This window comes from Lissotriton helveticus, chromosome 1_1 (genome assembly GCF_964261635.1).
Source record: "Lissotriton helveticus chromosome 1_1, aLisHel1.1, whole genome shotgun sequence".
In the NCBI taxonomy this organism is placed as follows: domain Eukaryota; kingdom Metazoa; phylum Chordata; class Amphibia; order Caudata; family Salamandridae; genus Lissotriton; species Lissotriton helveticus.
In genome coordinates, this window is record NC_136057.1 from 143,399,102 (window position 1) to 143,413,028 (window position 13,927).

Sequence of the window (13,927 nt, forward strand, 5' to 3'; positions counted from 1 at the left end):
GGTGTGTAGACCATGTAACTTGACAATATATTGTAAAAATAGTTTACAGGTTTCGGATGCTAACAGGTTTCCTCTTTAAATGAATAAAATATGGCATTTTGGTATATGTGTCCACACCAAAAAGATAGCAGTAAATTCATTGTCTGGTAGAAGATCTACTATAAACGCCACCGTTCCAGTATGCTAAAGTTTTGATGGGGTTTCTAATGGTTTTACTAGACCTGTGCTTTTTTGATGATCATTTTTATTTCTTCTTCAAATATCACATGTGGCCACAAACTCTTTAATATTGTTCTACATATTTAGCCACAAGAATTTTCTTTTGATAAATTCCATAATTTTCTTTATTCCTGGATAGCCTGCTAATGGTGATTCATGTGTTTCCTTTCAAATTTGATTTCTAATGTTTTTGTAGGAAGGCACAATTTCTTGTCATATATGGTTACTTCTTTTCACTTTCCTCGAACTCCTGTCATCATTTCTGAAGATATTTCCTCTATAACTTGATTGACAATTGAAATCATTACACTTTTTTACAGGCATAATTGAATTTTCCTTATCTATTTCTGTAGATCTTACGCTGATTTAGAGTTTGGCCAATCGAGGATTATTCTGATAATCCTATCATTCAGCAATCCCATAAATTCCATTGTGTAAACATGGAAAAAACATTCTCTGCTTTAGCATAGAAATGATTTGTCATTAATTGTTCCAATACTAGACATACATCATCTACAAGATATTGAAAAAATTAGGTTGTCGTTAATATGTACTATGACCAATATGTCTATGCATTCTCTGAGGACATCTTTAATGAAAAATTTAAAAACTATGGGTGCACTGCATAATCCGAATGGCATTACTTGATATTCAAATAGACCAAATTTTGTTCTTCCACTTAGGTGATAGGATGCTCTTGGATCTATTTTGGTTAATAGTCATGCATTCTTTATTTGATCTTGCAGGACTTAAGATCAAGGTGAGTAGACAACAATTCTTAATGGTTGTTGTGTTAAGGGGTCTATAATCAATACATGGATGAAGATCTTTATTTGGCATAAAAATAAGGGTAATGACACAGAAGACTGAGAGTGTTTGACAATAATTTTCTAACCAATCAATAGACAGGTTATACTTGATTAGCCAAGGAAACCCCAAAATCAACTGAAATTGCGGTGTATCAATGACATCAAATGAGAAAGTTTCCTTATGTTTCTGTGAAGTCATACCTTGCATGGATATAGTGGAATGTGTTATCTGTTGTGAAGTAAGGGATCTACCATCTACAGCTCTGATGTGCTCTAGTTGACGTTCATATTTTATGCTTTAAGCATAAATGACAAACTAAAGCATGGCATATGAAGTAGCCTTTAGCTCCTGATTCAATTAGTGCTGTTAACTGTAAAAAAGACATTAATTTTGACAATAAAAGATGCATCAAGACACATGAAAGCTGCCCCAGTTTGTAAAGTATTATATAGTACTTCCTTAATGGGACTATCCATGGAAATGCTGCTCAACAAATCGTCCCTTATATTTCCTGAGAAATTTAGCTTCCTGCCCAATTTTATTTTGGCGGGGGACTATGGGCCTGATTCACAGAACTAACTTACGACAAAATCCTAAACTAACTACTTTTGGTATTCAAAGAAGGCATTTAGTAGTAGTAAAGTTAGGATTTTGTCTGAAGTTTGACTTAAGACAAACTTAAGACAAACTTAAGACAGACTTAAGACAGACTTAAGACAAACTTAAGACAGACTTAAGACAGACTTAAGACAGACTTAAGTTAGGATTTTGTCTTAAGTTTGTCTTAAGTCTGTCTTAAGTCTGTCTTAAGTTTGTCTTAAGTTTGTCTTAAGTCAAAATTAAGACAAAATCCTAAGTTTACTACTACTAAATGCCTTCTGTGAATACCAAAAGTAGTAAGTTTAGGATTTTGTCTTAAGTTAGTTCTGTGAATCGGCCCCTATGTTTTTAACAAAACGTTTGACTAAACCATAATATAAACATAATTGTTTTGATCTACGTATTTCCTCTTCTACTTTAATAGGAGATATAAGAACAGCACCAAGCTGCATAGGTTCAGGGGGTAGAGAGCAAACTTGCTTTCTTGAAATGCTTTTATCACTCTACCTTGCTGTGTATTTCATTTTTTTTCTCAACTCTTATTCTTTTGGACATCCTATGATCTAGTTTCTGAATAAAACAATTAGTTCTTCAATATCCTTAGGCCTATGTGGAATTTTGTACAATAAATCTTTCAATTTCCCTTCATTCCTCTATAGGAAATAGTGGTTCTTTATCTTTTAGGCCAATTAGACTCTAAAACCAATATTTGAAATTGTGTAATGTATTGCAACAATTATCTCCTTCCTTGCTGTAATTCTAACAACTCATTGTCAAAACTTTGTCTTAAAATGTGTCAATCGAAAAAAAATCTAAGTTCTTTCTGGAATTTTCCTCCTTTGTATAATAGTGGATTATTTTCTTCCACCACACCCACACAACAAGAAGTTGTTTCATCTGTGAAGTAAGATAGACATAAAACAACCTTTGACTTAGGGATTGAAAAAGCACTGGGTTTACATAGAAAATGCAGACAACATTAATTAATAAATATTCCTAATTTATGTGGGGTTGTGCCATACCTTTCTTGGGCCGTCAAAGGTGTCTGCACAGGCATCACTATCAGTGGTATTTCTCTATTAACTGTTACCTGAACATGGTCTTCCCTAGCGGCAGTAGCTGGTAGAGAGGCGGTGGAGACAGTTATTCTATATACTGTGTCTGAAATCCCTAATATTTGTTGACATAACTATTAATTTTAATTCCTGGATTCCTAGATATTTTTGTAAGGCTCTTATGGCCCTTTCTATATCAGAGAGAGAGGTGGGATTCATGGCCCTCATGTTAAATGTTATTCTTGTGGACTTGCCAATCTGTCAAGAACTCGGGGACTCACAAGAAGTCCCTGTTCTGCGGAAGAACAATGAATACATTGAGGCCTACTCTAACTTTCCCAAAAGGCATCCCAGATCCAACACAAATTCAATGTGGATCGCAAAAATGCAAGGAGGAAGGAGAATTGAATAAGAAAGAAACAAACAGTTGGCATGAGGCTTTCTTCAAACCAGACAGATTTTGGTAAGTGCAACTTCAGTATTCTGACCTACATAAGAAAACTTTACTTATCAGCTTTCTTTTAACTACTATCATAAGCTAGATTCTAGTATCATTTTGTTTTAAAGCAAACTAATACTTGGTGAATAAACGCCTCTTTCTCAACTACTCTCCTTAAATTTCTCATAACTAGGGGTGAATGGAACTCGCGGAGTTTCACTCCACGAAGTTATAGAAAAACTCAGCTAGAGTCTACGGAATTCTGCCAACAGGTGGAAAATATGAAACTTGTGCTGCAATTCAGCTGCTGTAGTGTGAGTAGCGCTGAAAATCAGCACGAATGGTACAATGCATTGTTCAAAAGTGCGCCGCCATTCAAGTTGATTTTGCTGCCGCCATTCAAGTTGATTTTGCTGCTGCTCGAGTAGAAAAGTACATGAAGTCACAGTATAATAGGATGTAAGTTAACAGCACTCACAACCAAATAAAGTTTACAAAATATGCAGAAAGTTCAGCCTTTGACTTCTTATGGAATGATTCACCGGTCAGCAAAGTTCAGCAATGTTCATTACATAAGGTGATTAGAGACAAAAGGAATTCCTTCCAAGAGATTTTTGTTTTTAGTTTTATATAGCGCGAACTCGACCCGAAGGTATCAGAGCGCTTTACATGAAGGTCAAGATAAGACAGTCATGGGTGAAAGTATACACCTTCTTGCTTCCCAAGACCAGTGGTAGTGGTAAGAGAAGCAGAAATCCAAGGCAACATGAAGAACAGAGAGTGATTCCAAAAACTTCAGTATTTCCAAGACTCCAGCGGCAAGTTTGGGAAGCGATTTGATTCACTTCACTTTCTCCTTTTAGACTGATGATTCAAGATGGCTGCTACCACAAAGTCTTGTGGGATTAGAGTTTGAAGTTTTGTGATATTTTATTTTAGTTTCACTTTCACTTTGTGGCATCCTGTCCACAGTGACCCCCATCTTGGATAAGTCATCCCAGCAAACAAATTCCTGCAATGGAAGTGTGTTAAGAAACTTGGAAGGAAGATTCCTTTTATTACAGCTTGTGAGCCCATGTCTGTATCCTCTTTAACCTAATCCCTGCTCATGATAGTTTTACCGCTTTCGCTCCCAGAAATTATCACAAATGTACATGCAAAAAGAGAGAAAAATGCCTAGTTATCTGATTGTCAGTCATGTTTTCTTTTTTGGGCTTGTTTAGAATGCTAGCAGTTAGCTACTGAGGGCCCGATTCACAGAATGAACTTAAGACTCAATCCTAAACTTACTACTATTTTGTTATTCCCAGAATGCATTTACTACTTTTGGCATTCACAGAATGAATTTACTACTTTTGGTATTCACAGAAGTTAGGATTTTGTCTTAAGTTTGTCTTAAGACAGACTTAAGACAAAATCCTAACTTAAGTCTGTCTTAAGTCTGTCTTAAGACAAACTTAAGACAAACTTAAGACAAAATCCTAACTTCTGTGAATACCAAAAGTAGTAAGGTCATTCTGTGAATGTCAAAAGTAGTAAGTGGATTCTGTGAATAACAAAATAGTAGTAAGTTTAGGATTGAGTCTTAAGTTCATTCTGTGAATCGGGCCCTGTGTGTCACTTTGATCATTTCAAGTTTAACTGCATTTTCTTCATCTGCTGCTATTATCTACACTTTTCTAGAAACAAGATGTGTGTGGGATATCTACCAGAAAAATAAGTCTTAGGGCCTAATTTAGGTCAAATTTAGAGATGACTATCGAACTAACAGTCATCGCTGCATGCTGAAAGGTGCAAACATGCTATCAATTTTGCTGGCCACACACCAAACATAAAAAATTGCATTAGAAAACAAACTCCGAAAGTGGAAAAACAAATTACCCACACACCCTGGAACTTGACATTCTTTTATTTCTATTCCTCATTGCCAGATTTTTCCTGGCAGTGACAGTCACATATTTCGTCCTAAATAGGGTGAACTGTGTAATGTCTTTCGTCTGATGGCCCTTCTCTCTTGGTCTGCTGAAGGGAGCTTGTCATTGACATCCACCTGTCCCTAAATGAGGAAGGTGCATTGAGAGTTTGGCAGACATGGTACTCCGTCACAAGGGCATTAGTTACTTAAGGAATGGTCTGCTTTACCTACCTGAAACTTACCTGAACTTGAATTTGAGGCTCAGATTTGAAAAAAGGTGGTATCAGTTTCCCCCCAAATGAGGTGGAATTTGTGTATGACATGGGGCTCCTTCACAGCATTGACCACTATAGAAGATGTCGGAGTGGGGTGTCTATAAAACACACTCCCTTCAGCAGGACAGGCCCCACCTGTTTTTCGTGGCTTGCGTATGTGTGGGAGAAGTTTCTTGCATAATAAGAAAAACAATATTGTTGCTAGAGCACACCTGGTTGTTGTCTTTCCAATGTTGTGAAGCAGTCTTAGTGAGCCTGAATGCAGTAAATATCTTCATGGCAGGGAATGCCTATTCAGTGAGGAAAGGGAGGAGGGAGAGAGAGCAAGAGAGAGAGAGAGACAGCAAAAGAGAGAGAAAGAGTATATGTGTGTGGGCGGGGGTGTTCTATTAATGGAGCAGTGTGTACATGCAATTGTCGGTGAGGAAGAAGTCTCCATGGCAGGAAGGGTATATTTAGTTGAGAAGTATATTTATAAAGCTAGTCTCTCCATAGCACGAAAGCCCCCATTGGTTGAGCAGTGTGAGTTTGTGTAAGAGGACTCTCGTTGGTCAGGAGGTGACATGAAGGTTCCATTTGTGTGTTATGCATGTGACAGAGATTCCTCGTTAGTTGGTGATGGTGGGGGCGTTGAGTCTCTTCAAGCACAAATGGGTTTTTGTGAGGAAATACATTCAGAGTATGGGGTGCTGTGTATGTGGGAGCGTGTATGTTAAAGGTTCCTCAAAGCTGTGTGATTGCTAGTATATAAGTGTGAGAGGGAATCATCAGTGACACTGCATATGGTTGAAGTTTCTCGTGATTGTGTTATGGGTGTGCCTCTCTGAGTGTACTATGTAATCTTAGAGCAGGTCTCTCCATGGCAGGAAATACCCATTGGCAGGGCAGAGTGTGTTTGTAAGGGAAGTCTTATTAATGTGGAGTCTGTGTGTGTATTTGCGCATGTGTGTATGTATGTGTAGGTCGATTTGTTGGGATACGTATGCCAAATGTGTGTGTTTGTGTGTCTATTTGAGGATCTTCTATGGCGTGGAGGACCCCATCAGTGGGCTCACGTAATATGATGGAGGGTACTCCTGAATGATGGGTTGATAAGATGTGTGTTTTTTTGCTTGTTGTCAGTATGTGTGTGTGTCTGTTTGTGTCGTGGAGTCTTTACATTAAAGGGAGGAACCAATTGGTTGATCCGTGTGTGTATGTGGACTGACTGTCTACTGCATAGGAATCTCACTACCCTGTTTGCGCGTAGGGTCATGTGAGCCTTTGTGTACTGTTTATATGAAAACCTGCGTACATTGTGTTCCTTCAAATCAGGGAGGGCTCCACTGATTGGGGCATTTATGATTTGTGATGGGGTGATATGTCTGTCCATCTGCGTGCGAGCAGGAGAGCCCCATTGCCGGGAGAGGGCTTGTGACAAGCATGGAGACTGAATTTCAATCTGGTATTTTAGGATTAAGCTTTTATTTGGTAATAAAAGAATAGACAATCTGCAATAAATATTATAATAAATAACATTTATCTTAAAATAAATAAATATTAATACAAAAAGAAAATAACTTGTCAGATTAAAAACACTTCTTGTACCAATACTGAGAACAGAGAACGAAATATAAAAAAGTCAATCATAAAATGCTACTTTTTCAGTTCCTTTTTTACACGTAAACTTTACATAAAAAATACTCGCTTTCATTCCTTTCTTCCATTTGTGTTATTTTTTTTTATAAAACAACAAACGGTATTAAAAATGTACTGAGAGGTGCAACTGAGAAAACTTTGGTCCTGCGGGGAATTTGTGAGTCTGACGATAATAACATTAATTCTATATAACAGCATGTTCCTTGAATGGGCGCTGGTTGTAGACTGTGGGGGCAGAAGTAAATGCTCTGTTTTTTCGTGGACCTTGGAGAAGACTCGAGTGCTGCTCCTCCCCATTTGTGTCTCTCTCAATGGACCATCGACAGCGCCCTCAGACAGAATCAATAATCTTGATTTCTGGGAGTCTTGGAATGGACTAGGGCTGGAGACATGTGGAGGTGAAAAGCAAGAACTGGATATCGGTGCCTCTGGGTCAGAGTAGCACTTCTCCAGCAATCATCAAACACCAGCCTCTGCTCTACATACGGCAACCAACACCCTTCTAACCAAAACATGCACATACCTGCATCTCCAAAAAGACAATGCTTCAGGTCACACTAGTGGCAGCAAGAAGTTACCTAGATGACAAGGACAGGTGCAGTGCCCAGCATGGATCTTTGATCGCCCTGGAATGGACTCTAAATGTGACTAATGAGGAGAAAACCTGGCATGGACTTTTGGGCTATCTAGAATTATCACTGGATGCAGGCCCTTCTTTTGAGGATCTGGAAATCCGGAACTGGGTTTCTTGGTTTCCTTCAATGATGTTTTGGACTTCCTCTGGTAAAGAACAACCTCAACTGGGCTTGTGAGACTGAAAGTTGTCAAGTTTTCCAGTTCCAAGAGTTACTGTTTAATCTAGTCCATGTTTTTGTCTTCGCATAATGGGGTTTGTAGTCATGTTTACCCTAGTATAAAAATAAGACTAAAAGTACCAGAATATAAAAGAAGAAGACAAGGCTAGATGACTGGCTCACACATTCATCTGGAAACTTGAGAAAATCCTGTCTGGATTCGTGTGTGCCCCTGCAGTTGATTAGGATGTAGCCCCATGAAGAAAAACATGAACAGGTTCGATGAGCCATATGAATTGTAGTGCCACCTGTGTACTGCACTCTTGAAGGAAAGACTGGGCTGGATCTCTGTATCCCTGGGTTGAATGCTGGTTGGAGCCACTGAACATGGATTGGATGTTTGTGTCTCCTGGACTAAAGTCGTTACTGCTCCAGAGGAAAGTATTATGAGACAGATGTATCTGCTTTTGGAATCACCTTTGAGTAGGACTCTTGCATGCATTGAACTTGTAGAGTCCTGGACAGGAAGAAAGCACCCAGGGAAGCAGTGGAATAACGAACCTTGAGGGGGCCCCCTGCAGGGTACGTGAAGGGGCTCCCTCCGGACTCAATCTAGAGCTCCCCAGCAGAAGTGCGGTACTGACGGGGCCCCCTGGAGGGTGAGGGCCAGCAGGGGCCTGTGTTACACCCCTGCAGGGAAGGACATCTGCCCAGAGTGGATTATGAACTGGATTACGAGCCTCCTAGAGATCCTAAAGGATTATGGGTTTCTGGGTAGGACTTCTGTCTGGGGGAGGAGGTTCAATTACGTGAAGCTCAAGCTCACTGAAGTCAAGTTATGGTTATGGGTAGGGCTTCTGCCACTAGGGGGAGAATGAACAGGACTTCAAGCTCACTGGAGTTTCCTTTAGACTACTGGGTAGGGCTCATGCCATTAGGGGATCATGAATGGGACTTCCAGCTCACTGGAGGGACTTCAGGATTCCGGGGAGCTCACCTGCTTGGGTGTGACATTACCTTAACTGGACTTATCTGCTTCTTTGAAGTGATTCTTTATAGAACTACCCATAGGAGGATTTCTAACCTCCTGTGGTGGACTATCACGGTATGAGCGTGATAAGCTTCGCAGAGAACCCCAGCTTCATATCTGGCTTGTCTGGAACAAAGTACAATTTAAATAGTTGTCATATGAACTGCCTGCACTCTTAGCTTGGAATTGGGTGTAGCCCATGTGGAAGAAAATATAAGCTGATTCTCTGTGCACACACTGGAATGAGCTTTGGTTAAAGACTTTTGGAGCAGGAGGTAAGCCTACAGTGGATATTCAATGAGGTTGCATTTCATAAAGAAACTACAAAGAGTTAATTATTTAAAACAAAAGAGTGACATGAAGGTTCTGTATACCATCCTTAAGTGGAAACCTCTGTACCTTGAGTTGTGGCCTTCGTTCAGAGCAAAATCAAGTCCATCTTCTTAAATCTGTCAGGCTGGTGATGGGCTAGCTAGGAAAGAAAGAGGGATAACTGGCCAATTTACCCATCTCGGTCTGCAAAGAGCAGGATGAGCAATTTTCTGTTCTTCATTGAGAAGGGAAGGGAATAGAACTACACTTCCCAGTATATATAGCAGATCTAAAGCAAGGAACTGTCTTGTATCATAATCAAGAGTCTTCCTTATGAAGGTGTCTCTATGTTGCCAAGTTCTTTAGAGCATAGTAGGTTGCCTGTTCAGCTGACAACGCTGCTTTTTCCCATGGATGTATGGCTTTGTTCAAGGGGAACTAAAAGTGAGAGGAGAGAGGTAAGACTAAAAGTCAGAAACCCTGTGCATCCATGCGGATTGCCACCACTGAAGGTGGGACCTTCTTCTTTAGCCGGTTGAGGTCCTTGGCTGATCGCCAGAGCCAGGTCTGCAGCTCTTTCAACAACCAAAAGTCATCCATCTTCTTTGAAAAATCATTTGCAGCCCGCGTCCTGGCGGGACTCCCCAGGGATGGGGGCAGTGGGTATCCTAGGGACGTCATGACCCCAGCAATGCTAATGACCAGCCCCTGCAGGCTGGTACAGAAGTGGTCAAGGCTCCGCCGTAGCTCGGCCCGCACCACCTCACTGTCGATGCCCTGCAGGTAACAGAGTAAGTGGCTATAAGCCCGATAGTTCTCCGCCAGTCGCAGGTGATCATTCAAATTGCGCCAAAGTTCAAAGTCCACAGTGGCGCTAGGGATCTTCTCTGCTGCATTCACTCGTGGTGGATTGAAGTCAGGCTCATTGAAAGGAGGTCCAAGGTAGTTAAGCTGAAAGGCAGGAAATGAGAGACGATTGATAACAAGTTTGACCATCAAATGCAACCCAGCTTCCACTGTCTTTACTCCCCAGGAGAAAATGATTTCAAAATTGAAAAGAAAAAGAAATTCAACTTACAATTTGGTCACACTGCAATTGCACGCAATGTACCAATATTCATTCCGCACAAATCACATTTCAAGACAATAACAATGTATTGTGAAGTTAGTTTGTTAACTAATGGGCTATGGTGTCAGCTGAAAATGTTGAGGGGAAGGGATTAAGAAACAGTGGTGAAACATTTTATTGGTTTTAAAGTCATGCTTGTGTACTAAAAACGAAATGCTGTGGGCATAAAGACCGAGACATACTTATGTTATTTGATTACTGAAATCAGCCCCTAGGGTCAAATGTACAACACCTTTCTATGGTCGCAAAAAGGCTTATTCTGATATATCAAACCCGAATTGCGATTCGGTAACCGAATCGCAATTTGGGTTTGTGATCAAATATTGATTCAGTATTTGGAAGAGGAAGAGGCATGTTTAGGGTGTCCCTTCCAAATACAGAATTGGGATTGTATGCATTAAGGTTTTGGGACCAAATTCCGGTTGCAAAATACTAATCTATTTAACACCTCCGCCATTTGCAAACGCACTTCCCGTGTGTGAATGTTTAAAAACATACGGACCGCTGCCTACTCTTAAAAAATAAAAAGGACACTCTTCTTTCTTTTTTGGTTTAAATTCGTCCCATTTTACTTTAGGTACAACAGGGTGCATTTAAAGAACAAAATGCTTTATTTAAAAGCACTGACAGACATGGTTTGCTGACCTAAGCAAGCCTCCATCCCTATGATGGGTGCAAATCCTAGTGGGTCGTAATTTGCGACCTACATCATTAATATTCATGAGCTATGCTGTATTGCGACCTAGTAGAAATCAGTTTTTTGTGAACCGACATATTAGTACATAGCGTGGTTAGCAAATTAATACTCTGGTTGCAAAAATACTACTCACAAATGGCGACCATCTGCTTTGAAGGTGAATAGAAGTGCCAGCCCTAAAATGAATAGGAAACAACATTCCTGCCTATTGTATGCCGAAGACCTGGTAATCTTTGACCAGACTGAGATGGGATTGCATAGGAAGTTAACTGCTTTTAATGGATACTGCGTGGCTAAATGTCGGACTGTAAGTTAGGACAAAACTAAAATCTTATCCTTTGAGAAAAAAGCCCAGAGTTTTAACTGGTATCTGGGCCCTACCAAATTGGAAAAGGTGAACGAGTATAGATATCTCGGCATCTGGTTTGAAAAGTCTCTAAAATGGGACATGCATTTGGCGGCCCAGAATGCCAATGCCCATACATCAAGCTGTGGGTTAAGAAAATGTAACCATATATATGGGGATATGAGGCACCGACCATTATTGAAAGCTTATAAGGCAATGATACCCCCACAAGTGCAGTACGTTGTTGAAGTCTTGTGCCTAAGTGGGAAAACTAGTTGGGACATTGAGGAAGGGAAATGTCTAAAACCATTGATGTCATTACCAGGCTCCTCAATGATCCAGGCACTCAGATTGGAACTAGGTCTGACATCATGGAACATACAGGTGCAAGTGGCCCTACTAAGATTTTGGAAGAGATTGGGATCTGAGGAAGTCATGAAAGTATCACAATGGTGCAAGGATGAGGCCTTGCATAGTGACTTAAAATGGGCCAATGAGGTCAGAATGAAATTGTTTGCAGTTTGTAAAAACCTAAAAGTGAAATTCGACCAGTCGTCACTCTTGGTAGAAGCTACGAATGGTGAGCTTAGAACCACAGGGAATGAAGTATCCAGGCTAGAAGATCTGATGTACCTGAGAAAGAAAGAATCAGTTCATTATATGATGAATAGCTGGGAGAATTAAATGTGGTACCCCTACCTGAATACACTACCCAACACAGGCCTTAGAGCCGAAGTGCGCAGATGGAGAATAGGCATCAATCATTGTGTATCACATGTTAATAGAAAAGCAGTAATGGTACAATCTGATGGCAAATGCTTCTGTGGATTAGGTACAAAGTGTGACAATTTACTTATCATATTGGACTGCCAAAAATTCTTGTTTCAGCGGAAATTGTTTTTACAACCCATCTTTCTAAAATATGGTGTAACTGAGCACATGTTAGCGATCAAACTTCTTACTGACATGCCAAACCTCGATATAGCAATTGCTATGGCAAAATATATGAAGGCGATAAAAATGTCCTTGCTGGAAACTGAAACGGTTGGATGACCCAAATACTTTTTTTAGGTTGTAGCATTAGTTTCAAGATATATTTTTAGACAGATTTTTTTATCATTGAGAATATTACGGGTGCTTTTTATATATGGGAAATTTGTAAGCTTTTGGAGTGAGGCAGGAATTGCCCCTTCACCGTGTCATTTAAAATTGTATAGTATGTTTTAAAACTATTTATTGTAATATGTTTTAATGTTGTTTAAAGAGCCACGGTCTAACTAAACATATTTCTAAACTGAGACTATTAGTACATAGGGTGGTTAGCAAATTAATACTCTGGGTGCAAAAATACGACTCACAAATGGTGACCGCTATTTTGCGACCGGAATTTCATATTTCTATATGAGCCTCCCTGTGTGCATGCACCCCAGCACCTGCACAGCATGGTCTGCAGCAGTCCATGCCATGCTGGTACTGCTTTTACGTTCCCATTGTAGTGCCTATTTGATAGGCACCGCACAGCTAATGCAAAAGAACCGCCCACCAGACAGGAGAAAACTCCTGATCTGATGGGCAGGTCTTACATAGGTTTGGACTGAGATGCCGGATGGGACGGTCCCACTCCTGCACCGCCAAATTCTTCATAAGGCCCTAAGTGTCAACATTTCTTGTGTTGCTCTTTCATGTTATGTTATGTTATGTTATAATGGTTTTTGAAACGCGCACTGTTATTCTAGAGTGTCCTGGTGCGAAAGAGAGCAAATGAGGGAGCAGGGCGCAAGTTAATAACAGGGGTGTTTTTTGCTGTTTCTTAAAGATCTGAAACTCCGAAATATGTTGGAGAGTAGCAGGGAGTAAGTTCCAGGCTTTCGCCGCTTTAACAGAGATGGATTTGCCTCCTAGTCGGACTCTGCGGAAGCGAGGGACAACCATCCGGCGTTGTGCCGCTGAACGCAGATGGCGTTTAGGCACATAGAAGGTGAAACGCTTCCTAAGATAGATGGGGCCAGACTGTGAAGCGCTCTGTGGGCCAGAGTCATCGCTTTGAACTGCACCCTCTGAGCTACCGGAAGCCAGTGCAGCTCATGTAGGTACGGACGCGCACTAGATCGCATTGGGGCATTAAAGAGAAGCCTAGCTGCAGCGTTTTGAATAATTTGGAGCCTGTGCAGCAGATAAGCTGGCAGTCCCAGGAACAGGGCATTGGCGTAGTCTAGTCTTGATACAATCAGGGCGCGGGACCATCTCTTTCGCTGCCCTAGGGAGCAGAGGGAAACATTTCCTAAGGGTTTTGAGAGTGCCGAAACAGATTCCCGTAAGTTTTTTTATGTGGTCGGAGAAGCTAAGGTCCTCGCTAAACCAGATGCCCAGATTCTTAGCTGGCCCTGATTTGGGCACCAGGCAAGGGAAGCCTGGAGGCCACATACGAGTCCTGAAGTCCTCCGGAAACTGGCCGTAGAGAAGGACGTCCGATTTGTCCTCATTACATTTGAGGGAAGCCTGGGTCAGCCATTGAAAAACCGAGGCTAGGCATTTCTGAGCCATATCGGTGTTCAGGTTAGCATCATCCCAGGTGAAAAGCAACTGTGTATCATCTGCGTACGCGATCACCTTAGCCCCCAACTCCTCAGCCAGATGGACGAGAGGCGTCAGGTAGATATTAAAGAGG

General features: G+C 40.8%; 1 protein-coding gene across 7 annotated transcripts in view; it reads right to left on the reverse strand.

Annotated features, from left to right (window-relative positions):
* Positions 1-6,815: 6,815 nt before the first annotated feature.
* The window catches only part of CLCF1 (cardiotrophin like cytokine factor 1), a 1,651,704-nt gene continuing 1,644,592 nt past the window's right edge, over positions 6,816-13,927 (reverse strand). For all 7 annotated transcript variants that reach the window (XM_078658627.1, XM_078658384.1, XM_078658468.1 and 4 more), the window contains one exon: positions 6,816-10,038. In XM_078658627.1, the coding sequence (XP_078514753.1) occupies positions 9,559-10,038 (480 nt within the window). In that variant the 3' untranslated portion in view covers positions 6,816-9,558. The remainder of the gene's footprint in view (positions 10,039-13,927) is intronic.